This window comes from Coturnix japonica, chromosome 5, assembly GCF_054131305.1.
Source record: "Coturnix japonica strain WE chromosome 5, WE-NBRP24, whole genome shotgun sequence".
Lineage (NCBI taxonomy): Eukaryota > Metazoa > Chordata > Aves > Galliformes > Phasianidae > Coturnix > Coturnix japonica.
In genome coordinates, this window is record NC_140667.1 from 25,045,401 (window position 1) to 25,070,924 (window position 25,524).

General features: G+C 38.5%; 1 protein-coding gene across 1 annotated transcript in view; it reads right to left on the reverse strand.

Moving 5' to 3' along the window:
- SPTBN5 (spectrin beta, non-erythrocytic 5) overlaps window positions 1-20,923 on the reverse strand; it is an 84,077-nt gene extending 63,154 nt beyond the window's left edge. The window contains exons 1-18 of the mRNA XM_015864530.3: window positions 20,793-20,923; window positions 19,776-19,853; window positions 18,698-18,814; window positions 16,309-16,476; window positions 14,777-14,896; window positions 13,810-13,967; window positions 12,930-13,158; window positions 9,545-10,176; window positions 8,770-8,908; window positions 7,029-7,261; window positions 6,442-6,595; window positions 5,697-5,897; window positions 4,803-5,009; window positions 3,872-4,063; window positions 3,499-3,651; window positions 2,826-2,959; window positions 1,420-1,671; window positions 488-775 (exon numbers count right to left, since the gene is read on the reverse strand). Coding sequence (XP_015720016.2) covers window positions 488-775; window positions 1,420-1,671; window positions 2,826-2,959; window positions 3,499-3,651; window positions 3,872-4,063; window positions 4,803-5,009; window positions 5,697-5,897; window positions 6,442-6,595; window positions 7,029-7,261; window positions 8,770-8,908; window positions 9,545-10,176; window positions 12,930-13,158; window positions 13,810-13,967; window positions 14,777-14,896; window positions 16,309-16,476; window positions 18,698-18,808 — 3,371 coding nt within the window. The 5' untranslated portion in view covers window positions 18,809-18,814; window positions 19,776-19,853; window positions 20,793-20,923. The remainder of the gene's footprint in view (window positions 1-487; window positions 776-1,419; window positions 1,672-2,825; window positions 2,960-3,498; window positions 3,652-3,871; window positions 4,064-4,802; window positions 5,010-5,696; window positions 5,898-6,441; window positions 6,596-7,028; window positions 7,262-8,769; window positions 8,909-9,544; window positions 10,177-12,929; window positions 13,159-13,809; window positions 13,968-14,776; window positions 14,897-16,308; window positions 16,477-18,697; window positions 18,815-19,775; window positions 19,854-20,792) is intronic.
- Between the last annotated feature and the right edge of the window lie 4,601 nt (window positions 20,924-25,524).

Here is a 25,524-nt window from a genome sequence, read left to right on the forward strand (position 1 = left end):
TGCTAACCATTGTTGTACACTATACAGTACGTGTAGTTGTTTTTGCTCAGGGACACAGGCTTGAGGTAGTAGGTAAGATTTCTGTACAAGTCCCTATATAAATAGACTTTCCCATTAAATGAACATGAAGGACCAACACAGTATCTAGAACTTTCTAATGCTGCATAAGAATAGGACTGAAAATGATGGCATCTGGAAACATAGAGCATAGGAAGGGAAGAACTAAGAGAAGTGAAAGTGCAGGTGGCAGTATTCAAGTGTCAAGAGCGCTTGTGAAACTCTGCTCCAACAGATATCTCCTCCATGACATTGGTGTAAGAATGCAACAGCTGACTAGATTTTATGTTCAGCAGTTTTCTTTTGACTCTAAATTTCACAAGCATTTAAATAAACAACATAACCTTCATGCATAATTTATATACACAATAGATGTTTCATCTTCATGGTGTTGTTGAAATATCACCCTGTTCTGCTCAGCCCAGCCTACCTTTCCTTCTGAGACCTTATTTCTTTCAGAAGGTCCTGATGTTCCCTCAGCAGCTGCTCTGCAGAAGCCACGTCCACACCCATTTCTTCACTTCTCAGCTTCTCCCTGATGCCTTCTGCCCACAGCAGGAGCCTGCGGCTGTCTTGCAGGAAGGACTGTTGATTTTGGGCCTGCTGCAGAATGTCACGCTTCCTTTGGGTTTCCAACTTGAGGTTTACTAGAAGCCTCTCCATGTTCTGCACCTCCTCCGCAATGGCCTTGCTCTCTGCAGGGTTGGTGTCCTTAATGCTACAGTTAGAAGTAAAACACAAAAAAATTGTAAGAATAGCTTCAAAAATTTGAAGACTGAACCAATGCCCTTTAAAAGTAATAAATTTGGATATTTAAACTTCTGTTAAAATGAAAGTAAACTAAGGCACCAAATACTCCAAACTAGCAAAAAATGTCAGTGTGAAAAGGGTGTATCACAGAAAACGTACTTTAAAGACTCTGATAACCTTCTTGTGGTTCAACTGTATCTGTACATTGTGAATATACAGAAGATTAAAGAAGTAAAAAGCTTTACAATTTCAAATTTAAACTGTAGTGCACAATTCCCAGCTACTCTTCCTTCATCTTTGCTTCCCCTGATGATCCTCTTTCAGTTCCTAAATTATACCTAGTTCAAAATTTGTGAGTAACTCCCATCAGTATAGGTAAATTGATAAAGTCACAGTCTTGCTGTATTTACAGATTATTTCCACAGCAGCAAAGCCTGGAAACATCCACTTCACCAGCCATTCTCAAGAGAAAGGACCTCAATCCAATGGGCAAGTTGGTTCTTCAGGCCACTTCAGAAACTTCAAGGGAAATTTCACTGTCTGCTTATTCTCTTTATAATGCTATCTTAGAGAATTAGTGCAGAATATGAAAACAAAGAGCAATTTCCTTACGATTTTGCAACGCTCCTCAAGTATTCAATTTTCCTCTCCAACACTAGGACCTCTCTCTCAACCACAGACAGTTTGCGCTTGTCAGACTCCAGCCCAGCAGATGAGTTTCCTGGTTCCAGATCTCTGAGCTGGCCCATCTTGTCTTGTAGTAGCACTCCTATGCTCTGACAGTCCTCAAGAAATGTCCTCACATCAGCCACTCCGATCAGCTCTGAGCCTTTCTCCTCCTTCAGAGATTCCATGTGTTCCCATCTTGGAGGGAAAAAGAACACAATTACTTGCCTGTAGCCTGTCACTAACCCAGAACTTGCCTTCACCTGAAAAAAAGATTCAGTTTATAGCCTTTGTTAGAGTTTTAGCCGGGGTGAGATTTTTTTTCTGGTGGATTCAGAAAGCAAGGAGGGAAGCATATGATATACATTCTTTCTCTATTAAGTAAAATTTTGTGTAATGGATTTAATTAGGATTTCAGTGGACTGAGGAGAAAGCCAGTACGTCAACTTCAAAGCTCATCTCAGTGATGTCTCAAAGAAGCAAACCAAAAATCCTGAACATGATGTAAATAAACAACACTAATCAAACGGACCCAGCAGTGCCTCACAGTTCCAGCTGGGTAGAGTTCACAGGAAGATGTATACAACCTATTCTGAGCTACGTTGTGAAGTCAAATAGGGTTTTGTGTTTCTTTCAGTAATAGTGAAGGGCATCCTCACCCTAAGCAATATCTCACTGTGAGGGCACGGCCCTGGAAGCAAGATATCAAGCTCAGGGCAGCTAGCGTATTGTCCAGGGCTGCCCCATTCCTGCTAATGACAGTAGGGACTGTTGGTACTCATGTCTGATGCTAGTTACCAACCTGGGTCTTTCCTGTTCAGTTCCCTGTGGGACTAGCCTTGCCTGCCAAGGTCTCTGTCCTTAGCTCCCAGTTCCCCACCCCATACAGCACAGCAAGCTCTTACTGCACCACAGCAGTCAACTCTGGCTGTTGGAACCATGACCTATACCCCTCCAACAGCCCTGTGGAAACCCCAACCTTTGGGAGCTGCCAGGTCTGACCCCAGCACTTGGGAGCTTCTCTCATGAGAGACTGTGCTATAGAGGTTGGACTAAAGTGCAGTCATGCTGCACCACAGCCCTGAACTCAGCCCAGCCACGGTCCCTGCTAAATGAGTCCCTGACCCCTGCTGACACTGCCACTTTGTACCATTCTGTGTCTGGTGGTGACTTATGCAACTCAAAAGAGAGAACTTCAAGTACATTTAGAATCCTCCTCTCAGCAAGATTCTGAGATTTAGTAATCTACCAGGCTTAAATTCTCTCAGTGAGGTTTAGATCAGGCATGCAAAGGTCAGCTCTCCAATGACCACCACAAAAAATATTCTCTGTTTTACCAGTAGCACCTTTACCTGGAATAGATTTCTTCCAGCCAAATCTGGATCTCAGTGTATTTGCCAGTGTATTTGGTCTTTCCAAATTTAGTAGCTAAGGTTTCAATTTCTCCCAGCTGGCCTTTTCCTGCAGCCAGTTCTGTTAAAAAATTCTAAAATAGAAAAGATACAAGAATGCAGAACTTGAGATTTTTCCAGTTCTATGGATGCTATTCTTGATAATTTCCATATACATTCATTTTCCACTTTGTCAGGTGACTTCTGCACCTTACTGTTCATCTTCTTGCTTGCTGACACAATACAGACCTGCACCAGCAATTCCGCTATAGTCCAGACCTCTCCTGACATACACACTAGTGCTATGCACATGCCCCATTCCATAGGGATGTAAGTTCACTATAGGATTGTTTTCTTCACATGACATTTTTCTTCAAGTGTCATAACATAAACCACAAAAAGAATCCTTTTATACCACAATATTTGAACCATAATATCATAGCCACAGAAGATAAATGGACATCAGCTTCAACAAGGTTGGCATAGTTTATACCAAAGAAGTATTTGACTTATAGACAGCACCATAAATTGCAATGAATGAAAAACATTCAAAACTTATTTTCACAGTTTTTTCCTTTCTCCCAAGGTCATTCTGATTTAAAATGTGCCATTTGTGAGTGGGGAAAGAGAATACCTGATATTTTTGTTGCATGACTTCCACGTTGTCTGCTTGAGGCTGAAGAGTCCTAAAAATATTCTCCTTTTCTCTCATCCATGACTGAAATGCTTCACAGGAGCTACAGAAGCGGTAATACCCAATCATCTCTTCCAAGGCCTTTTTTCTGTCCTGTGAGACAGATGAAGAATTTCGTTGCTTTAACAACTTTTGCTCTAACTTGCTTTAATAACTACCTTGCCTTTTAAAAGAAAAAGATGCTTTCATTTACATTAACTAAAATACGAGGATGGTAGTTTGGTAGTTTTGCCAGGTAATGCTGACAGAGAACAGAACTTGTTACCTTGAGAAGGCATAAGAGAAGCACAAAGCATTAATGGAGGTACTGTACCTCAGCCATGCTCTGTAGGTTTTCATAAAGTGAGTCTATTTCATCTTGAGTCTTCCAAATGTTCTCTGGAACAAAATGAGCATCTAAACTGGAGCTTCCAGGAAGTACAGATTCAGAGGTAGCCCAGGTTCGACTGAATGGTAGCTTAGTTGTCTTTTGATTTAAGTCACTTGGGACTTCTGTCTTCACTATCTGTTGTACAAAATTTAACAGAATCAGGGGATTAATATTTCTAATTTGGATTAAAATCTCACATACACAGAAAATTTGGACTTTCTGGTTCAAACCACTACATTCTGACCCTCTAATAAAATGTTCCCAGGATTTTTTTTGATCCTATTTTATTTTTAACTTAGTTTGAAATAGTTTATCATCTAACTGAAAAACATTTCATTTACACTGAATGGTTTTATCTAGCTCAGTTTAAAATACTTTGATTCACTAAAAGTTCTCATTTTGTGCCAACATCAACATCCATTTTTCTTAACTTCTAAATCTGCTAACAGACCACAGGATCTGCAACCTAATGCAAATGCTTTTTTTATCATATTTGAAGCCAAACAAAATGAATATGAGAATCAAGAGTGACAAAAGATTATTGAAGATTGGCAGAAGAAAATATTACACATAAACATATTTCTAGCATTTCACAGAACACTTATATAGGCTAAAAGTGGCCAATGCACTGTGCCATCTAAAAATTTGCTTCCATTCAGTACTCCTTCAAGTCTTCCTCTTCCAAGTCAGTACTCCTCCTGAATAATAGTAATTGAAAAAAGAAAGCTCTTTTTTAGACAATTCTGAATATTGTGTTTAGATAACATTAAAACACTATTTTCCCATTGGAAAGTATTCCGTGTGAAATTTCCAGCCAGTTTCTATTGTTACAAAACAAAGGAACAAAGACTGACACAATCCCTAACCTACTTACTGCAGCTGGGACTTGCTCTGCTGCAATGACAGCCTGCTCTTTCAGGCGCCTCATCTCTGTGGAGTAGGCTGCAATCTCCTTTTCCAGGCGCAAAAGACGATGCAGCAGCGCTTCAGCACTTGATTCATCTTTTCCATAGTCCTTGCTAGCCAGAAGGGGTTGCCTTTCTTGCAACCATGAATTTGCTTCATCGATGTCAGCAAAGTACTGAAGGGAACAGAGCAGAAGAAAATGCTGGGTCTCATCCTGAAAGAATTTAGACTTTTCCAAGAACAAAGCTGTTAAATTTTGTTCAAGGAACTCATGGGGGAAACGGACAGAGGGTAGATGCAAGAAAGGGAGAGTAGTAATAATACTTGAGACTCTGTAATGTGATTTTTGAGTACTGATTTTATAAGAGCTTCTTGTCTGCAGATGTGTTAGTGTTTGTTCAGATAAAAGATCTGCAGAGATCAGAAGGAAACAGTCAGACATTTCCTAGACTTTGAAACAGTTCATCCAAGTGTGTTACTTGTAACACAAGTGTGTTACAGAATAACGTTCTGGTGTGTTTGTTTTGTTGCTGGGATTCTGTGTGTGAGATCAGAGGTGTTCTGTTGTTGTTAGAAAAATGTCATACAGCTGCCTGGATCCCATCTTCAAAATTTACTGTGCATCAGCAAGGTTAGGAGAAGTATTTCCATAAGAATTTTTAACAGAGACAGTTCTCTGCTAACCACTCTAATCTCCAGTCTGGCAGGCTTGCAGGAGGGATAAGACTGAACCATGGAGATCTCTTTTTGAAGACTGGCACCTGAAAGCTTCCTTTTGCTGTTGCCCTGTATGCAGGGACAGGGACAGAAGTGAACCACATCTGTGTCCCCCATTCCACATGTCACAGCAAGACCTGCTTACCTGCTTGATGAGAGCTGCTGCCTGTAGGCGATTTTTGCGATTAGCCACCTCATCCTGGAGCTGCTGCCACAATGTTTGGAGTCTGTCTATCTGTTTCTGGATTTCCTCCTCGTGTGTAGGGTTTTTCTGGCTCAGATCCCAGCCCCTCCTCATAACATCTGCACAAATGGCCCTGTGTGAGTTGCATTCTGCTTCAAGAGCCTAGCAGAGGGGTGGGAGAAACATGAACACAACTCACTCAATGCCAGCTAAGAGCAAAAAGGAGAATTTTTATTCTCAGCTACTACAGTACATGTATTTGTAAGAGCCCTTTGTCTTATCCGTGCCCAGACCTGGGATGATCTTTGCTCCCCACACATAAGCAATTGTCTTTTTTATATTTTTAACCTTTGTGCAAAGAAAAAATTGTTATGCCATCTTCTCTGAGGGAGATATTTATTTATGGTCCACCAATTCAGTACTCTTTAGATTTCTGGAAGTAGGAAATACAAAACCAAACACACCTGCATATTAAACTTGCCCAAGAGGCTTCTGCTTTTTGTCCCTCATGTCCACTTGTTTATAACAATTCTATGTTAGAAAAAGTCAGTAGCCAAACCTGTGGCATTAGTTCACAGTAAGCTCTCAGAAGTGGTAATTTCTACACAGATTGATAGTTTTCTTATAACTACTGCACAGTTTGAAGCATAGACGCTCTAAAATTGTGCTATAACAAAGAATAGACACTACCAGCAAAGCAATATACCTTGTGCTTCTGAATGGAAGCTGTAATCTGGTTGACATCTTTCCCTAATGTTGTAGTTCTCGCAATTTTCCATTTCTCAGAGATCCACGATTCTTCCTCTTTGCAGTCACGGAAGAACTCAAAGAGCTTCAAAGCCTCTTCTAGTTGGGACTTTCTGAAACAAAGAAAATAACATGCCCAAGTTAGAATTAGGATCCTAAGGAAATAATGCATAAACTTCAGAACTTTGAAAACCCAAAATTTAAATGTATCTAATTCTTCTTTTTTTTTTGTCATTTAATTTATTTATTCAAGAAAGCAAGGGAAACAAAATTAAATATCATTTGCCTTCTAGGAGACAAGATAACAATGCACTATTCAGACTGCACATAAAGCAAAACATAAGAAATGCTAAGAATGAAGTTATTTTTTAGCTATGGAGGTGAGTGATCTTTTTCAGATAGCTGTAGTAAAAACACTCAAATTGTTTGTGTTTTTTATTTATAAATGGAGAAACGAAGATTTTCAAATGTGAGGAAGTTGAGTCTTCTGATTAAGGGATTAACTGATCACCTTAATCAGGAAGAAGGAGCCATAAACCGTCATACCGTGTTCTGCTCTGAGCTATAAGGTTCTGATATAGCTGACGAAGCATTGGAACTTTTGCATAAAGCACTTCTGCTTTGACAGTGCTGTCCTTGCTGATTTCTGCTGTCCTTTGAGTTATGTGTGTCAGTCTATCATCATAGGAAGAGATCTGCGAGTCAATCAAGTTGTGTTTTTGAAGCAAATCTACTACTTCTAGGAGCTGCTTCCCACAGTCCTGGGAATTCACTATTGCCTGCAAACAAAGTGAGAAAAAAAAAAAAAGGCATTTGCAGAGAGGGCATCAAAGGCAACGGTACAAAGAAATTGCTTGAAAGCTTCCTGTTGACTCTGATAACTTCTAAATGTAAAAGAATTATGTCAGCCACAGAAAGCCAAAAAAATTTCTCATTCAGTTTCACAATGTAACAGCAACAATCCTGAGTTTCTATCATCGGCAGAGCAAGCAATGGTCTCTTCAAATAACTATCAGTTTTCACAACTAAGTTGTTTCTGTTAGGCAAGCACTTCAGGTTTCAGGATTTGTGTGCACAAGTACAGCCCTTTTCTATATATATCCATCTGCAGGCAGATGGATTCAGTCTGTATTTGAAGACTTCTACAGTATCCCAATCTAATGGTATGTTTTGACTGTGAGTTTTCTTGTTTGATAAACCTAATTTGCTATGTACATAATGAATTGTTTTCATTACTTATTACATTCTTCATACTAGTATGGCATACTAAGTGTGAAGTACTTACTATTTTTGTTATTTAGATAATGAAGTCAAGTATAATAGTAAGTACTTAAACTTACTATTTGGTCCAATGTAAGCACTGCATGCTTTACTGTCTGTCCTCTTTATTTTATTCTGTCTAATTGTATTCTGACAGAGAGCATTATCTTTCCTTATTGATCTTTCTTCTTATATCCTCAGGCTATCATGGTTCCAACAACGTCACTACCATTAGAAGTTTTTGCTAACATTTGGACAAATAGATTCATCATCTACAGATGCTTTCTATCTTTAGTTTGAAATTCACACCTTCACATAACCTGTTTACTTTTTCAACTTAGGTGCAGTTCTGCCTGCAGTTGTAGGGATTTTTCTGTCTTTAAGTAAGACAAGGCAAGACCAAAGGATGAATGCTATAAAATTAATTAATTAAAATTATTAAAATTAATATGAAAGCAGTTACTTCCTATGATAAAGAGAAGACTTTGAGGTCTGACACTCTGGTAACACTTGAAAATTCTTGTTAACAGTGAGCATTGTGCATTTTGCTGTAGAACTTTTGCCTTTTATAGATTTTGGTAGCTGAAACCCAGAAGCTTCCCTGAGCAACTTTCCAGCTCTATAAATACTAGTTACTTCCAGAAGGTGATTCAGTGCAGTTACCTGGACTGTTCTTGTTTTTCTCAGCTTTTGCCATCAGATTTCTAAATTTAGGTGAGAGATGTATCATCTTTATTACACAACATAATTTGAATCTATAGCAGCAATACCATATTTCACCTTCTGATTAGAGAGTCCTTGCAACAAGGGCTGTGTTTTAATTTTTTCCCAAGTAGATACCAGCAATGATGAACTGAAACCCAAAGTTTGGTGTCTAAGTAAAAACAGTGTTTTTTCTCTATAACTGATAGATTTATTTTCTGTTGGTTCCAGAAAATGAGTGCACTAGTCCCAGAATATGAGGGTTTGTTTAGGGACACACACTGTTAACAGCGTGAGCTGTGTGCTGTAAGAGGGAGCTCAGTACCTGCAGCTCTTTCAGCTCCTCCATAATGGCATCAATGTCCCTCAGGAGGGCAAGAATCTCCTGCATTGTACTCAGGGAGCGTTGTCGTTTCTGCAGCTGATCCAGAAGATCTTGCCATTGCTTTGAAATGCTGTTTTCCCTATGAAGGAGGAGAGAGATGATCAGCTTGAATCAAAGACTTCATGCCTCACTAGCAAAAATTCCCAGTTCTCACAGCTTTAGAGAAGATAAATGTACACACACGAGGCATGTCACTTGTGGAGGAGGACAGGCCATGACTGAAAAGCAGGTGAAGTATTTTTAGCCAGTCCTAAGTCAGGATATACTGATCAGAGAATCAGAGAAGTCATAATTTTTCAAAACTTGAGAACTGGAGTCAGCTTGGGAAGACTTTGTGATTTAAAAAAATTGTATCTCCCAAACTACAGACTGTTGATTTTGAGGAAAAAGAAGTATATGGTTATAAGTATTTTTGATGGGATATAGGATTTTTGGCAGGAAAATATATTCATATACAGATTAAAATACCCTGGAGTTATTTATCACTTGAAATCAGTCTGAGTTTTGATGATTGAAGCAAAAACAAACCAAACAAGCATAAGACAAAACACTTCTCTTATCTGCTAAAGCTGTTCACAGGTAGAAGAAATTCCTGTCAGTTCTACTAATGAGAAGAGCTATGATTCATAGGCACGATTCATCTCTTTCATCTATGTAAAAAAAATTTTAACAATCTCAGCCTCCACCATCACATGGTCTTAAGATCATCACTCACTTCTTTACAATTTGATCTTTGCTGTGATAGTTGTTCTGGCTGATGACTGTTGCCATTTCGGCCAAAGCTGCAAAGCGTTCCCTCCTGGGGAGTACATCTGCCACAATGGCTTCCAGCTTCTTACTGGCAGCTTCCATCCTATCTACACTCTCTGGCCAGAAATCTTGCTTTCCAATCACTTTTCTCATGTCTTCCAAGTAAGTCTCACGCAGAGCTGCCTTCTTCAGGAACCTCTTGGCTAGCTGTTCCAGCTTCTCTAGCCTCAGCATTTCTTTCTGAAGTGCTTTTCCCCTGTTGTGTTCTGCCTTTTCCAGGATACTCCAGTGCTTTTCCACATCCTGCAGTGTTCTCCCCTCTGGAGGCACATATAGTCGTAAGTTGTTGGCTCTCTGCTTGGTCCTGATGTTGAAGAGATGAGCTTCAATCATGCCCTTATCTTGATATTTAGGGGGTTTCTCCACAGTGCGGAAGGTCTTGAAATTGGCCATGAGCAGCCACATTTCCTGAAGATTGTTGGGGAAGATACGGTCATCCAGCTCAATCACCTTCTGCTTAATCCATTTCAGGAGGTCAGAGACCATCTGCTCATACAGAAGCTTCAAGTCATCTATCTCCTTCAGGAGGAACACAATCTGAAATGGGAATACGAAGTTACAAGCCACATGATAAGCAGAATGAACCAAGATGGGTGAACAGAATGCGACATCATTGGAAATAAAACTTAGGATCCAAACAGAACAGTATATGTATGTCAGGAAGACAGGACAGTATTTAACAAGCAAATTGCAACAGTCATAAGATTTATACAACAATCATAGAACGGTTTGAGTTGGAAGGGTCCTTAAAGACAATCTAGCTCTAACTTGTCCTAGATCCACTAGGTACATCACATAGATTTTACCTATGGGGCCAGATGACTTGTCATGAAAACAAAACAAAACAACTAAATAAATATTATTTAATGTTTAATTATGTTTTTTTTTAAAATTTAGGAAAAGGTTATATTTGAAAATAGCATGCATATGACAAATATTGACAGTTCCTATGAGAGCTGACCAGAGGCAGAATTCCCAGACAGAGGTTTCAGAGTTTCACAGTGGAACCAAACTGAGATTGTTTTCACTCTCTTTCAAAAAAAGAAAACAGTCTTATCTGTTAATATGAAATCAACTCCTCTTAGTCTCAACATCTTGGGTGTGGGAGACCATCTGACAAGATTTTAGCTCTCTCACATGCCAACAGCAGACTGTTGACAGACTGATCCCTCTCAATCTCTTTTATTGGAGCCATTTCACTTTTTATAACTCATCAGAGAAACAAAACACATTATAGCTAAACAGGTTGGTAAGGACATTAATTCTGATTCAACAATAATTTTTCTAGTCTATGTCATCTGTTTTGTATGCAATCTGACCTGCATTGATCTCCACTGTCCACATATCTCAAAAATCCATTTAGAATGAAATTCATAATGAAATTTAAAGAAATGTTTGAATGAAGTCATCTTTTCCTTTCTGGTTTACGCATTTTTTATATTTTTGTGTCTTTATAGTTTTTTCTTGCTTTAACTCAGCCTCCCTGCCGAAATCAGGGTTAATGCTGAACAACGTTGTCTGCCTCTGCAGGCAGGCAGATTAGTGAGGGAGATGCCGCTGAGCAAAGGCCTATGCCTTGCAAGTGATTATTTGCTTTAACCTAGCAGAAAGTGCACTTGGCAATGAACAAATGTCACAGTGCTTGAAGAGTAGCAAAACAGCACCAACCTTGAGTGAAGGAAAAGCAGCCCATGTTGCCAGGGCTCCTTTCTGTATTTTCTGCCATCGTACCCAGTTCTTGCTGAAAGATCCCAGTAAGTGCATGGCTACCTCACGTGGGTGGGTGAAAGCAGATTTACCTCTCCAGGATGAATCCTGCCATCCTGGTCACCCACATAGTCTCAACTCAAAGGCTTCCTTGACACATTCAGACTTCCCTCTCCAATCCTATTAGCAAATTCAGAACTGCCTATTTGAGGGGACTAAGGACACGAGGAGATTAACATCTGTTTTGTTATCCTTCTTTATGCTTGCGTGTGTAAGAAACACAGGAAGGCAGGCAGGCAGTACTAAAGACAGATGAAAATACCAATGGAGAAACAGAGAAAAAGGAAGCAGTAAGTGGAAAGAGAGAGAGAAAAAAAAGAATGCATGAATATACCTATACAAAGTGAAAACAAACAAACAAACAAAAGTGGAGCACAACAAAAACTGAAAACAAGACAGAGTAAGAAATGCTCTTCCTGTGTTTGCCCATAATACAAAGATATAGCCTGTTCATCCTGCCTGAAAAGCAGAGTCTCTGCTGGAGTCCAGACAAATCTTACTGTCTACTCTCCACACTTGTGCCAAATCTTTTATTTAACTGAATTCAAAGTCTGGCTGTCATCCAACAGTTCTTCAGAGAACATCACTGTCAGTAAGAAACATTTCAGAATCATCTTGTTCTTGTCCCAGACTACTTAGCTGAACAAAGTCTGCTTCATAAAATGCCTTGTCACCATTAGGAATGTTCCAGTTTTGTGTCATCTACTGAGCAATATATTCCCCCCTCTAGGGTCAGAGGGGGGAATATAGACTCATCCTGAGTGTATAGGTTTCCTGAAGACCATTTGAAAAAATATAGTGTGGAGTATTCTGAAGGTAGAAAATAAATTCTCTCCAAGAGAAGTAGTCCTTGGCAGAAGGATCACAATATTTTGGCCCGGGTCCACTCAAAATTCTTTCCCTTTTCCATTCGCATGTTGCAGGTAGTTCACACGTAACTCCATCATATGTGAGACTAAATGTATAGTGAAAGTGTTAAAAAAAAATCTTATTAAAGAAATTTTATTTTATTGTTTTATGCTTTAGTTCCTTTTTTTTTTTTCTTGCACATTTCCTCCTTCTGTTACACTTGCTCATTTTTCACCTGTTTATTCACAATCTGTATCTGACTAAGGAGCTAGAAAGAAAGGATGAGGATTTTCAAAGGAAATAGAAATACAGATTAGTCTCTTTCCTGTTAAATTCGGAAATTGTTGACTAGATGTTTTTGCCGAGCTGTAATCTTCCCAAGATTAATAAGATCTGCATAGCTTGAAGCTGAATTAGATGCACATCAGTTCTCAAACTGAAACTGAGAGGTTAAAAAGGGATCTGTATCCAGAGACAAATGTAGTCCCTCTAGGAATCAAAGCCTGGAGACACTTTTAAGCATTCAAGAGACAAGAAAATGTTTTTGATTCAGTTTGATGGCATCTGATTCAGTTCAGATGATCCTGAAGCTCACCTTGCACTTAATACATTTCTAACACAAATTTAACCTTATGTATTTAAGTTTTTAATTCTGAAGATAGCAATGCACTTACTTTGGCAAGTCGCTTTTGATTTGTCTGGCCTTGTTTCATTCTGGAGAAATAGTGGTAATAGAGTGACACATAAGTCATGATGGATCTCTCATCTGGGGAGGGTACTGCCACATCCTCAGCATCAAGTAGCTTGCTGATCCCCAGCTCTTTCTCAGCAACATTAAAGGCATTGTTCAGGTTTTTGATGGGTTGGTCCTGCCGCAGTGAGCTATAATTGATAAGATCAGGCCTGGGCAAGGAGAAGAACAGAAAGAAAAAGTGGAAGAGGAATTTATGTTTGTCTTAATTTCTTTCAGATGACAAACCATAGACAGTTTATTAGATAAGGAATAACTTTGAAATTATTCTGTCTGACCTGCTTTATTCAGAAACATCAGAACCATATAGCTGGAGGAAGATTCTCCTTTATGAAACTGAAATACCACTCCCAGCAAATCTCTGACCACCTTTAGTATTTCTCATCCTCACCACTGAAAACCATTGCCCACTAGAGTGGCAATTCTGATCAGGGAGACAACTCCCAGTTGGTTAAATTTCAGAGTATCCTGACTGGAAGATGGAGCAGAACTGTTAGGGGGAGAACTGTCTAATGTCTATGAGTGAGAGACCAAGCATTGGGCAGTGTTCTTCAGAATGTGTGATAGTCCCTTAGAAATCCCACTTCCAACAAAACGAACAGTGAAGCAAGAGCTTTTGGTCCTTCCTTCCTTCCTCAGAGGCAGTGTATCCATATAAGAAAGGAGTTTTCAGTTAAAAAGGGTAAGGAGATAATTTTTTAGTTTCTTGGCAAATATCTGTTATTCAGACTATTGTGCCTTCAGACAACTTGTGCCTGAACTAGAAAAAGCAACAAGCAAATTGCCCTGAGCTCAACTGTTACCTGTGGGCATGTATAAGTGCATTGAAAGCCAGTCCATCACTCCAGCTTTTAGAGAAGTCCTTCACATTTACATTGGGATAGCTGGCAGTTTTATGCTGACACCAAAGAAGTAGGGCTTCATTGGCAAATAGCTGATCAGCTCTGCCTCCAAATTCTTCCTGTGAAGACAGCAGAGAAAAGAAAAATCAGCGTGTTCAGTATGCAGAAGTATTATCTTTGTTTTATATTCCTATAAAGATAACTTCATACTACTTCTGTCCAACTTGTAAATCATCTCCAACAGTTATGAGTTCCAAGCTGAATCTGTCATGAAGATAGAATGACTTAATGCAAAATTTGGAGTTTTCTATCAGAGTAAAAGTTAATTGAATGAATTCCTAAATCATGATATGAAAGGAAGATAATTTTTTCTTTTTTTTTCTTTTCTGCAAGGTTTGTAGAAGTCAAGTAAATGCAAGAGAGATATAAAGCTTAGTTCATTTGCTTTCCTCACTTTGATCTAGAATTCAGAAAAAAATAAAATGTTCAGCTCTATCATTAGAAATTGCTAATTTTGATTTCACAGTATCTTCATAGGAGCTTATCTTTCATGTGCTTGAAGTGAAAAACTCCTTTTTCTAAAAATAATAAAGAAGAATAATTTTCTTTAGAGAAAGACAACATGTATTTCGTATTTAGAGATAAGTGACATCAGAGACATTCTTTCTGAAGTTAAAGCCAGTAAAACGTTTGTGAAAGAGAGTGATGAATACAAATATCTCTAAGTTATTGCTTTCTTTCTCTTTGAGAAATTATGAAATGGATTCAATTCCTTTTACAACTTGCCGGCAAGTTATTGGGTAATATTATAAGATCTGCAGGATCAAAATGGACAGGAAATGTCATCAAAACAGTTCTTTCTGATCTGAAGCTCTACAAAGCCTCTGAATTCCATTAACCAGGCAAAAATAAAAAAATCTTGTTTTACCTTATCGAGCTTGATAGAAGAAATTTGAAATCGAAGTATAATGATCCAGATGAGTCCCAGGATTAAGGTTCTGTCACCGTCTACGATATTCTCAGGACCAATCACTTTCACTTGCACCTGCTAATAAACAAATATCTGTTCAGTATTTGAAAATTGTGGTTAAGTAAAGAAACACAGTTCAATGATACTTTCCTCCAAAGGACTGGCACCTGGGCAAACTCAGTGATCATTGGATGTGATCTCTAGAGAGCTAGTCTACATATAGCTCTTAGTCTCACCAAACAATCCAAATATCTTACTGAAGAAGTCACAGCTTCTTTCAACAGATTTGTTAGGTGGAGGGCATCAGGCCTAATGCTGTATTACACTGGTTCTGTAGTCAGTGGAGAAGAATGCATTACATACTTTCTGTGTTTACTGCTATGAAACCCCTCTGCTCCTTCAGAATGTGTGACACAGAGCTTTGATGATTTGGCAGGGAAGTATACAAGAAATTGATTGTTTAAAAAAGAAAGAAAATGGCATCCCATCTTGTAGCTTAAGTGAGAATATGCAACTTGAATATATAAAACTACTGCAAAGGCTTGCTTGAAACTGTTTGAATCGAAGCTCTCAAATACCCACTTTTACACCATGTGTCTTCATCAGTGCCTGTTGCTGTTTACTTTGCCCCATTATTTGGGAAAGCACAAATAAAACGCAAATAATTAAAATTTTAAGCTGTCAGGAAGGAAAACTGCTGCCAAAAAATCTTTGAATTTATTCAGAAATTGTACGCAGATTTTCAGGAACTACCCACGCTTCAGAGAACATTTATCTGACTTTAGTTATGAGGGGACTGTTTTAAGAAATTGCTCATTCCTTTTTGCCACGCCAACCAAAAATGTCCATTGTTTGCCTCGTCCTGTTCTTACAGTGCATGACATTTCTTCACCTATGAGGGAATATGGCTGTGACATGCAGGATAAATCTGCTTCTATTTCCAAAATCCCAGCAGATGAAAAAAAAACAAACCAAACCAAGGAAGAGTGAGGTAATTACATGACTAATACAAAAAGTTCACTGATACTGTAACTTTATCCCTTTTCCCTATGCTTTTGTGTTTCCTATGCTTTTTTCCCCCTGTAGTGCTGTTCTCTCTTTCTCAGTCACATATTCCTATTTGCTAGTCCATTTTCTTTTTATAGCTTTCCTCTTTCCTTTTTGGTTTTTTTTGTTTGTTTGTTTGTTTAAATGGGAAGTTTAAAACCAATATTTTAAATCAGCATTTCAAAATATAGTTCACCTATAGTTCATTTTCATTTAGGTGTGACATTTTTGGTGGACTATTACGTATTTGTAGGTCAGATTTCTCATACAGTAAGAAAAATCTGGTGGTTTTTTTTTGTTTTCTTTTTTATAAAACCTGACCTGTATTCAAAGAACATTCTGCCCCGTATTAGAGGTGGAAATGATTATGAACATTAGACAAACAAGTTAGTAACATATACAATCTATTCTTATCTATAACATCAATATTACTATCAGCTTACCTTAGATTTTAGAAATGTAATGGCTTTACTGTTGTTCTCCAGAAAATGCACTCTCATCTTTCCCCGATTTGGTCTGGGCAAAGATTCTCCAGAGAGCAGCTCCAGGAGTTGCATGAGATAGATGCCATCCTTCAGGTCTGTGTAAATATTTTCTATTTCAGCCTTCACCTGCAAAGACCGGTCACACAACATCAGCTCTGGATGGACACTTGGCCCACAGGTCCCTTGACTTCTAGTACTAAACAAACAACACCTTGTTTCTGTGCGGCTGAGTCTGCTGTCTGTCAGTGCATAAACATGAAGTGTTTTATTTCAATTGAAAAGTCTCTTTTCAGCTTTTTACTCTGAGCAATGCATTCTGTTTAAACTGTAAAGTGATAAGTGTCCAAAATTAAGTGAAGGAAAATAAAGGAAATGAGAAGATATAGAATAGTTTCCTTGACTCATTTTACATTCCAAAATCTTAAGTCTCCTGCCTAGACCTTCACTGTCACCTCAAGTCTCCATATTTACAGATGGTCTCACACTTAAGTGCAATTACTATGTAAAACATTAGGATCTACAAAAATGTATCCCACTGCTGCCAGTAGTAAATGTCACCCAGTGACTTAAGTGACACACCATGACACAGCGTGTACTCTGATCTAACAGAAGCTTGCCTTAGGTGTTTCCTTTTGGCCTTAAGCCACCAGCCATCCAATGACAATGAAACCACATAACACACCCAACAATAACTTGCTGTGATTCTGAAATCACTGTAAATAATCTTTTCACCTCAAAAAACAACAGAACAAACGAATTAAATATTCCTGATGTTTAATTGGTTAGTTTTGTGATTTTTTTGTTTGCTTTTCATTTTGGACCATAGTTAAATGTAGGTGAAATAAAGGATAAATGCTTTTTTCCCCCCACTCTTGACAAGTTTTATATTATTACTATTATTATTTTGTGAATCACTGAGAATTTAAAGGCAAGTTACATAGAGAGACTTCAGTTCTGTTCTTTGTGTAGAAAAAGGACTGGCAGTTTTCTCTGGCTGATTATTTCCATGAAAAATTCAGTTTTATTGCCTTTACTACTTTTTGCATTTAACTAATCCCGCAACTCAACCTACAGTATATTACAACAAAGAAATTAAAGCTATTATATTCTTGGAAGTTTTATCCATGAAGAATAGTTCCATTTTAATTTAATTGTAAGGAGACTGTCTCCCTACATATGCTTCATGCCCCATTGAGCAACAGTAACAGCTTTGTTACATCTGTCTCCACAGAAACAAATCAAAGACTGCTTAACAAATTCACTCATTTCCCTTAAGCATTAAGCATTCCCTTAATGCTAAACTTGAAGCAGTCAATAGTACAATTGAGAATACTGCAGTGTCCTGTAGTTGGATATTATCAAGTTAAAGTCCATGTTGGCAAGCTTAACTACACTGCTGAGAAGACCTTGATAAGCTCTTGGTCTGCATCATTTCTTACCATATATGGTTTGGAAAGCTGTCACAGGATTTTCTTCTCATGCTTTTATGATCCACAGTCAAGTACTATGCAGGAAGTGGAGACTAACATTTTAATCTTTGAACTTGAATGTGTTTATAAAATGACAAAGTATTTATTGATCTGTAGCTATATATAAATAATTTCCCACATCATAAAAGCTTAACTTTCTTGCAGGTAGGAAAATGAGAATATGTTTTGCAGCTCCTCACTAAGAGTAAGAAAAATTAATTTCAAAGTTGATTGTACTCTGAGGTTGGCTTTACACAAAATCCTGAGACTTAAAACACTAAAATGAAAAACATATGTCTAATATTGAAACATTGTACAGTATTCATGAACTAGAATGGAAACAAGAGGTCTGGTCCTGTTTGGTGTCTCCAAGGCCCGTTTTCATTAACATCAACTATGGGCAGTAGAAAAGTGAATTGTTCTTGGAAAATATAATTCCATATTGTGTCTCAGATAAATTCATTTCGGACACAAATAATGTATCTGCAGCAAATGGTGACTTTTGGAATATGGTGGATTACCTTGCACAGTCAAGTCAATTGTACACTACCCCTGGTACTTTCTGGAAATCTGAGACTAACTGAAACCTCACTGTTCTGTAATTGCATAATAGTATGTCTGAAATTTCTAGACCTAAGGCAACTTTTTCAGAGCCACTGAGCAGCAACTCGTAACATGGACAATGGAAATGATTAAGAGGCAAAAGATACAGGATGAAGTACTCTGGTTAAACAGTCTTTCTTGCTTGCATACGTAAGTAATTGTGACACTTCAGAAAGATGCACAAAAATTGACATATGCAAGAATATCTCAAATGAAGCAACAAAAAAACAAAGACAAAACCTGGAAAAGAAGTCTCAGGAGGATTAGGTACCTACATTATTCCTGAAGAAGATATTATTCATCCAGTTGGTGAAGGTTTTCTTTTGCATGAACATACGCTGCTCCTGCAGCCTTTTGATGTGATCTTTTTCAAATTCACTATCCATGGTGACCTAGGAAGTAAGAAGTCCCAATGAGGAGGTCAGTTTTGAAGAGATGAACTTGGCCAGCTACAAACAATGTTGTACCCAATATATACTGGAAATCCAGCTCCTATAGGTACAGAATTCAATACCACACCCAATATAATACTCTAACTTCCTTTAGCTTGTACTTTGCACTTTATGTTCATTCAACTTTATTTTTACTTAGAAGTGTTCTCCCTGTTAAATTGTACCTCTATTGTCAGGATGAAAATGAAACATATTAATGCATCTTTACTTTCTTTCAGTTTCTCCCTAGCCACTTGATCCCATAAGAACCAAGATATCAATGTCATCAATAACTTCATGGGACGTGTTGAAAGCACATCACTGAGAACTGATTTTAGTCTGTCAGAAAGAGAGGGATCTGCAAATCATCCAAAACACTGCTTCAAAGTGTATTATGTTATCCAAAGGCTGTTTGGGATGTTTTTGTGGGCTTTTAGATCACAGTATATCAAGCAGGTGTGATCTTTGTAGAAAAGAAATAACTTGGTTCTTTCCTCTTACAGGTTCGGTTTTTGTAAACCTTTGTGGGATGATGGCACAGTTCCATTATCACTGGAACAATGCTCTGGACCAGGGGTCAGTGACTGTTACTGCCTTTCCTGAGGCTAGTACTTGTCTACCTCATGCATACCATTGAAAAATCAGGCTTGTAATTCATCACAGAACCCAAGAGGAATACTTAGGAACGTCAGAAAGTAGAAGAGTCTCCCCTTAAGAATCTCTGGTGAAATAAACCAGGTTTCACAACCAACCAATTATTTCGGTGTTACTTTGCCTACAGTGTGAATATCTGTTGAGCGGCCTTGCTGTTCTGAAGGCAAGAGTACCATCTAAAAAAACCTGTCTGAAAATCCATGGCTACAGGCATCTATTGTGACCAAATGTCATCTCCTTGAACTAACACTATAATTGTTAGTATTACCTGGATATCAGCCTATCTGCAAGACCAGGAAATCTGCTGTAATTGTGGAAAAGAGATGTGTCTGCTGCTGTCACCCCACTGCAAAGAGAAAAGGGAATGAAAACTTAAAACCTGTGAAAACACGCAGAGGGTGATTCTTCCCAGACCATTTGTGGTCCAGTTCTATAGCTACTGTGGGCTCTGTGCCCTTTTAACTCATAAAATCTAAAACACTGAAAAAACACGATCTACCTACTGTAGTCTGTAAAATGGATATAGAAACAGCATCACAACAAACAAGAAGCTGCTTGCCTGATATTTTTCTTTTCTCTCATAAGTGTGGAAAACTTTGCCATTTTACAAGACAGAAAAGCGTGGGAATTGCTGAAGCAGTGATTTGCTACCACATATTTTTTCTTTTTTTTTTTCTTTTCCCAGGTGTTTTTTAACACTCATTGATTTACAGGGACAGCACTGGAGATTAACAGTTCAGCAGCAACATAAGGAAGAATCACAGTCACAGAGGAAAAATATAAAAGGAAGAATAAAAAAAAATAAAAGGAAGAATTTTGGAATGGAAATATTAAAAAGACACCTGCAATACTTCCTTATTCTCTGAGCTAGTTCAGCATAGCCCACTTTCTACTTCTGAAGAGCAGATATTCAAAGAATTGCCTTTGCCTTCCAGAGGGGTGATGTTAATCCACTCCTGTATAACGAACCTATAGAACAAAGCCATTTCTGAATTTGCCAGATGTTCTTAGAGTGTCTGTAACCTCCTTTCCATAAAAGAATTTTTAGCTATGCATCGCAGTCACCCTAGATAATGACTGCTGTTGAACTATTGCTTCAAAAAACAGCTCACAGATTTTATGAAATTCTGTTACAAATGCTCCCGGTATGGGCATTTATGTGAAAACAGAGATATTACAGAATATCGGTACTTGCTGGATGTAAAAGCATGCTAGAAGCCAAATCTGGATGTAATGATACATTACAGTAAGAATAGATCAAACAACACAAAAGATCTGGACTTACGGAGGTCAGGAGGAGCTCCTTTCTCGTGTTCAGCAGTTGGTCATTCTGGAGAATGACTTTCAGTTCTAGATTCACTTGTACTCCTACATTCTGCTCATGGCTGTCATGCAAAGCAACCTTTGAATTCAGGAACAGAGACCAAGTATTTATGATATGCCTATGAACCTTTCACCTGAGCTAAAGGAAATAACCTGTGAGAACCGGTGAGCTACCACAGGCCTTAAATTATTTTTGAGCACAAGGATCAGATACATACTAAGCCAAAACAGCTATGACAGAGTGCAAACAGTCATCTACCATGCTGATCCTTTGGTAAAGAGCAGCTAGTCTTTCACAGGTTCACTGAGGGCTCTGACTCATCACAGACTACATTTCTACAGAGATTTTTTCCTTGGAAATCAAACCTAACAATGGAGTCTAAAAATGAAAGCACAGAAGAGGGTACAATGATCAGTGCAATTCCCAAGTAACTTAACTGAGATTAAACAAGTGAGAAATTAGAAGGAGTTAGAAATCTACCAGTCATCACTTAAGGAAGTTCATGTGCACAGTTGCTGGAAGGGCAAACTGGGATCAAGATGTCATTGCAAAGGCATACCTGTAAAGTTTGCTGCTGATGGACTTTACCACTAAGGACAACAGGGAAAATGATTCCGGTAACTTATACAGCAGAGTTCTTGTTGTCACTGACAAGATTGCACAACCACAGAATACAGTGATCTGGCATCATTACAGGGAACTGGAGGGTTGTTGTTGGGAATCAACACTAGAAAATCGACAGGCATCTGAAATCACAAGCTGAAAGTGAAAATGTTCCCCCCAGAGGTAAGGTAAGAGAATATCAGCCTTTTGCCTTCTGACAAGTGTAGTTTTGTAAGCATCCAAAATGAGGTGAGGAAATATGGAAGAAGAAACGAACAATCTAGTCCCAGTCCAGTACAGATAAAACTTGATCAACAAAATCTTTATCTTCATACTTAATCCAGAGAAATATCATGTACAGTTTCACTTAAGTCAGATAAAAATTAAAATTGAATGCATATGTTGCAAGTATTACTTGAAATATTCCCTCCAAATTCCTGGTCTTGTCTTTAGCAGCCAGTTAATATGCCATTCTTAATAATCACTAAATGGGAACAGAGCCACAGGATAAAGAGGATAGAAATTCAGCAGCTGTTTCTATATCTTCTGTAAGCTTTTAGTTATACCTGTGTTCTACTAAAAGTAGAATAATGGGCTAACTTAAGCCTGGTACACTTTGGCTGGACTGTTTATTCTGAGGAAGTATCTGGTCTTCTCTCTTATAATAAAGAGTGCAGAGAACCTATGGATGAATGCCTGGATGTGGCTATTTCTCCCTGTTGCAAATTAATTATTATCTAATGAAGAGACGTGTGAAACAGTGGTTTGCTTTTTATGACAAGAGAAGACAGTCAGATTTGGCACTACTAACTCCTGAATATCTATCTATATCCATTTACTGCATACATATGTACATGTCAAAGTGTAGACATTTATACAGTGATAACTTTTCATCAGTTATTTACACTTTATCAAGGTGAGAGAAAAGTTACAACAATATTTTGTGAAGTATCCTGGATGGACAGCTGAACAGTGAGAGGCCAAGGGCATCCCAGAACAGGCTGTATTTGAGAAAGAAGTCTGGAAGCATTGATTGTTGGAGCATACAGCATTTTCTTAATTACCCAAATGGTGTTGCTCCTTTAAAAAGAAAAAATAAATAAAAATCACCCCTATAGGCCATCACCCCGCTTTAAGATCCTCTCTTGCTGCCTTTGCGGAGGAGTGAAGCCTTAACAATGACCTTGGAAGAAAAGCAACAGCCTCTACCTTGCACTGCTTTCAATCTTGAGTTTTCCATGTATGCAGAAGCATTTTCTTGTTTCTCAAAAGGAAATACCCTGATGTGAGATTCCCTTCTGCAAGACAGCAGCCACATAAGATGTGTTTTTTCAGCACCCTTTCTTATCTGCCATGATCTTGTTCTGCTTAAGCCAGAATCAGAGACTGTGGAGATTGAACAGATCTCGTACACAAATATCCTGGCTTGCAGCTCCATGGCTCCTCTGTCCCCATCCCCACCCCAGTGCTCTCCCACTCTTGTCACCACTGTGCAAAACAAAGAGGGATGTGAAACTTCCTTTTCGCCCATCTGATATTTCATTTGCTTTTTAAAGTATAGATTTCCTCTCACCTTAAAATAGGTATGTGAATTCCCAGATTTTCCATTGCAAAGAGCATAAAAAATCCCATCAGTACTGAGGTGTAGTTTACTTCTTCCCTTCTCTAAGCCATATCTGATCAGAGAAAAATATCCCTTGCTTCACAATCACACATTATTCATGTGTTCACCTTTTGGCAGTACACACATTTATGAGAAACTGTTTTCAAGGATGAAACTAAGGAAGAGTAAAATTTCTTCAAAAATCTCTGACAAACACCTTGAGAACTCACTAGGAATTGCATCCCACTGGCTTTACAGTTTTGTTGATTTTTACTGTTTTAATATGTACATATATATATACATATATATATATATATATATATTTATATACTTTAACTATGTTATATATTTTATGTGTGGCCCAAGACAGCTCCTCTTCACTCATGGACAAAGCAAGCCAAAAGGTTGGACAGCCATGATATATATCTACTTGTGAAGGATCATCAGGAGTAGATATTTGCAGTATAAGTAGAAACAGAAGCACAGCCACCACTCTTCTCATGTCCACTGGAACCTCACCAGCTGCCTAGCATGTCCTTGGTTTATGGCCACCCAAGAGGCTTGGAGATAACCCAGAAAAGCTCCAACCCACAGCTGAAATCTGTCCATGCTGAGGCAGTGTAGACACAGGTGGTATGCACTGTGACCCCAGAGTGTTTCCTAAGTGTATTTTGGATCATGACTATTCTCAGACCTCAGTGTGACACAGAAGATCTATTTTTTGAACACCAAGAATGCCAGAGGAAGCAAGAACTACAAGAAGCTGCTTACATTTGGGATAATAAGGCTGAGAAACAGACATGGTGATAGTCAAAAGCAGCTTAGGAAAGGCGTGGAGATTCCCAGCCATCAATCTATACAGCTTCCCTGTGTTTATAGGCCTCCCTGATGAACTTTGTCCCTAAACAGCCAAATATTACTCCTGGCTTCCCTCCCCACAGGCCTCCTCCCCAGAGCACCCTCCACCATCCCCCACTTACCTGCTTTCCTGTGCTGCTGCCAGCCACCCTGGGGTGCCATCTGCCTGGAAGCAGTGATCCTGCCAATGAAGCTCCAGCTCCTTCAGCAGCTGAGCTCTGCCTGCAAGGTTCTAAACCAGCATCCTAAGATGCAGGTTTATTAAAAACTTCATCCTCGTCACACTCTAGCCTAAACTAGAAACAGCTTTTCTGTTTTGAATAGCTGGCTAGAGGCTACATGACATCAAGAGGGAATGGAATTCAAGCAGAACAGTTGAATTACATCATGCAGAGGAAGTGGGAACCCCTCACTGCATTTGAAAAAGGGGACAGTTTAAAGCAAAATCAGATGGATTTACTTTTCCTGGCATGAGGAAATTCACTCATCTTTTTGAAACACAGAAAATATACATTTGTTTGTTTAGTCATGAAATAAAAGTATTTTCTCCTTGCAGCTGTTTGTGTTATCTTGAAAATTTCCTTCTGTTTCTGAAGCTCAAACAGTTAACATAAGAGTTTCAAAGGGTTTGCAGGATGAGCACATGGTACAGACATCTTTAATTCTGTTTCCATTGCATACAAACATAAATAAAGGGTTTCAAGTGACAGAATAGCCTTTGTAGTTTTAACATCATGCTGAAAATGGTCTTAGAAATCTCTGTATTGGTAATCTCAGATCTGATTGATGCATTTTTATCCTCATGTTTCAGGTTTTTCCAATTGTTACTCATTGTTAATCTGGAAGATGACAATCAGATGAAGGACAAAAAATTCATCTCATTGGCAGCTCTATTTTAGAGGGCTATTTATACACAGGAGTGATAAAGCATTTAACCTTGTTTATCAATTAAACAAAACAGTGAGATTTCTGCACAAATCAGTGCCAGAGTACTGCAGCCTACTCACAGGAAGGGCATAGATCACAGTGAGCTCTCAGGTTTTGTTCCCCCATTGTCCCAGACAGTCTGTTACAACTGCAGCTCCCTCCCACCCTACACATACCTGTTCCATACTGAAGGTCACCCAGTCAGGCTGAATAAATGAACATAACTGGTAAAGATACAGTCTTACACAAACAGTTCACATTTTACTTGTGCAAATTTTACCAGACAAGACATAAAACAGGGTAGCGCAAAACAAAGAAAAAATGCATCAACATTGTTGGCTGAAATTGTGGAGTCCAGAACTTACCAGTTATGGTTACATTGCTGCTTATTTATTTATTTTCAGGCTAGACAGAAAATGAAGTCATTTTGGAAAAAAAATAAGAATAAAAATAGAACAATCTGAACAAGGAAATCAGTATGCATCAGGAGCACCAACATCAAATCAGCATCAACACTTCCTTAAAGTATTTAACTAAAATAATAATCACATAATCTCATAGTGCATCTGAAATAATATTATCTGGTAATAGAAAGGTGCTATCCAATGCTCCTGTATCACAACAGTTTGTGTAGCTAGTTCATTTATTTCCAACCCTGCAAAATCAGCTGCTTTTTCCTGGGATAAATCAAGCAGCTTAGCT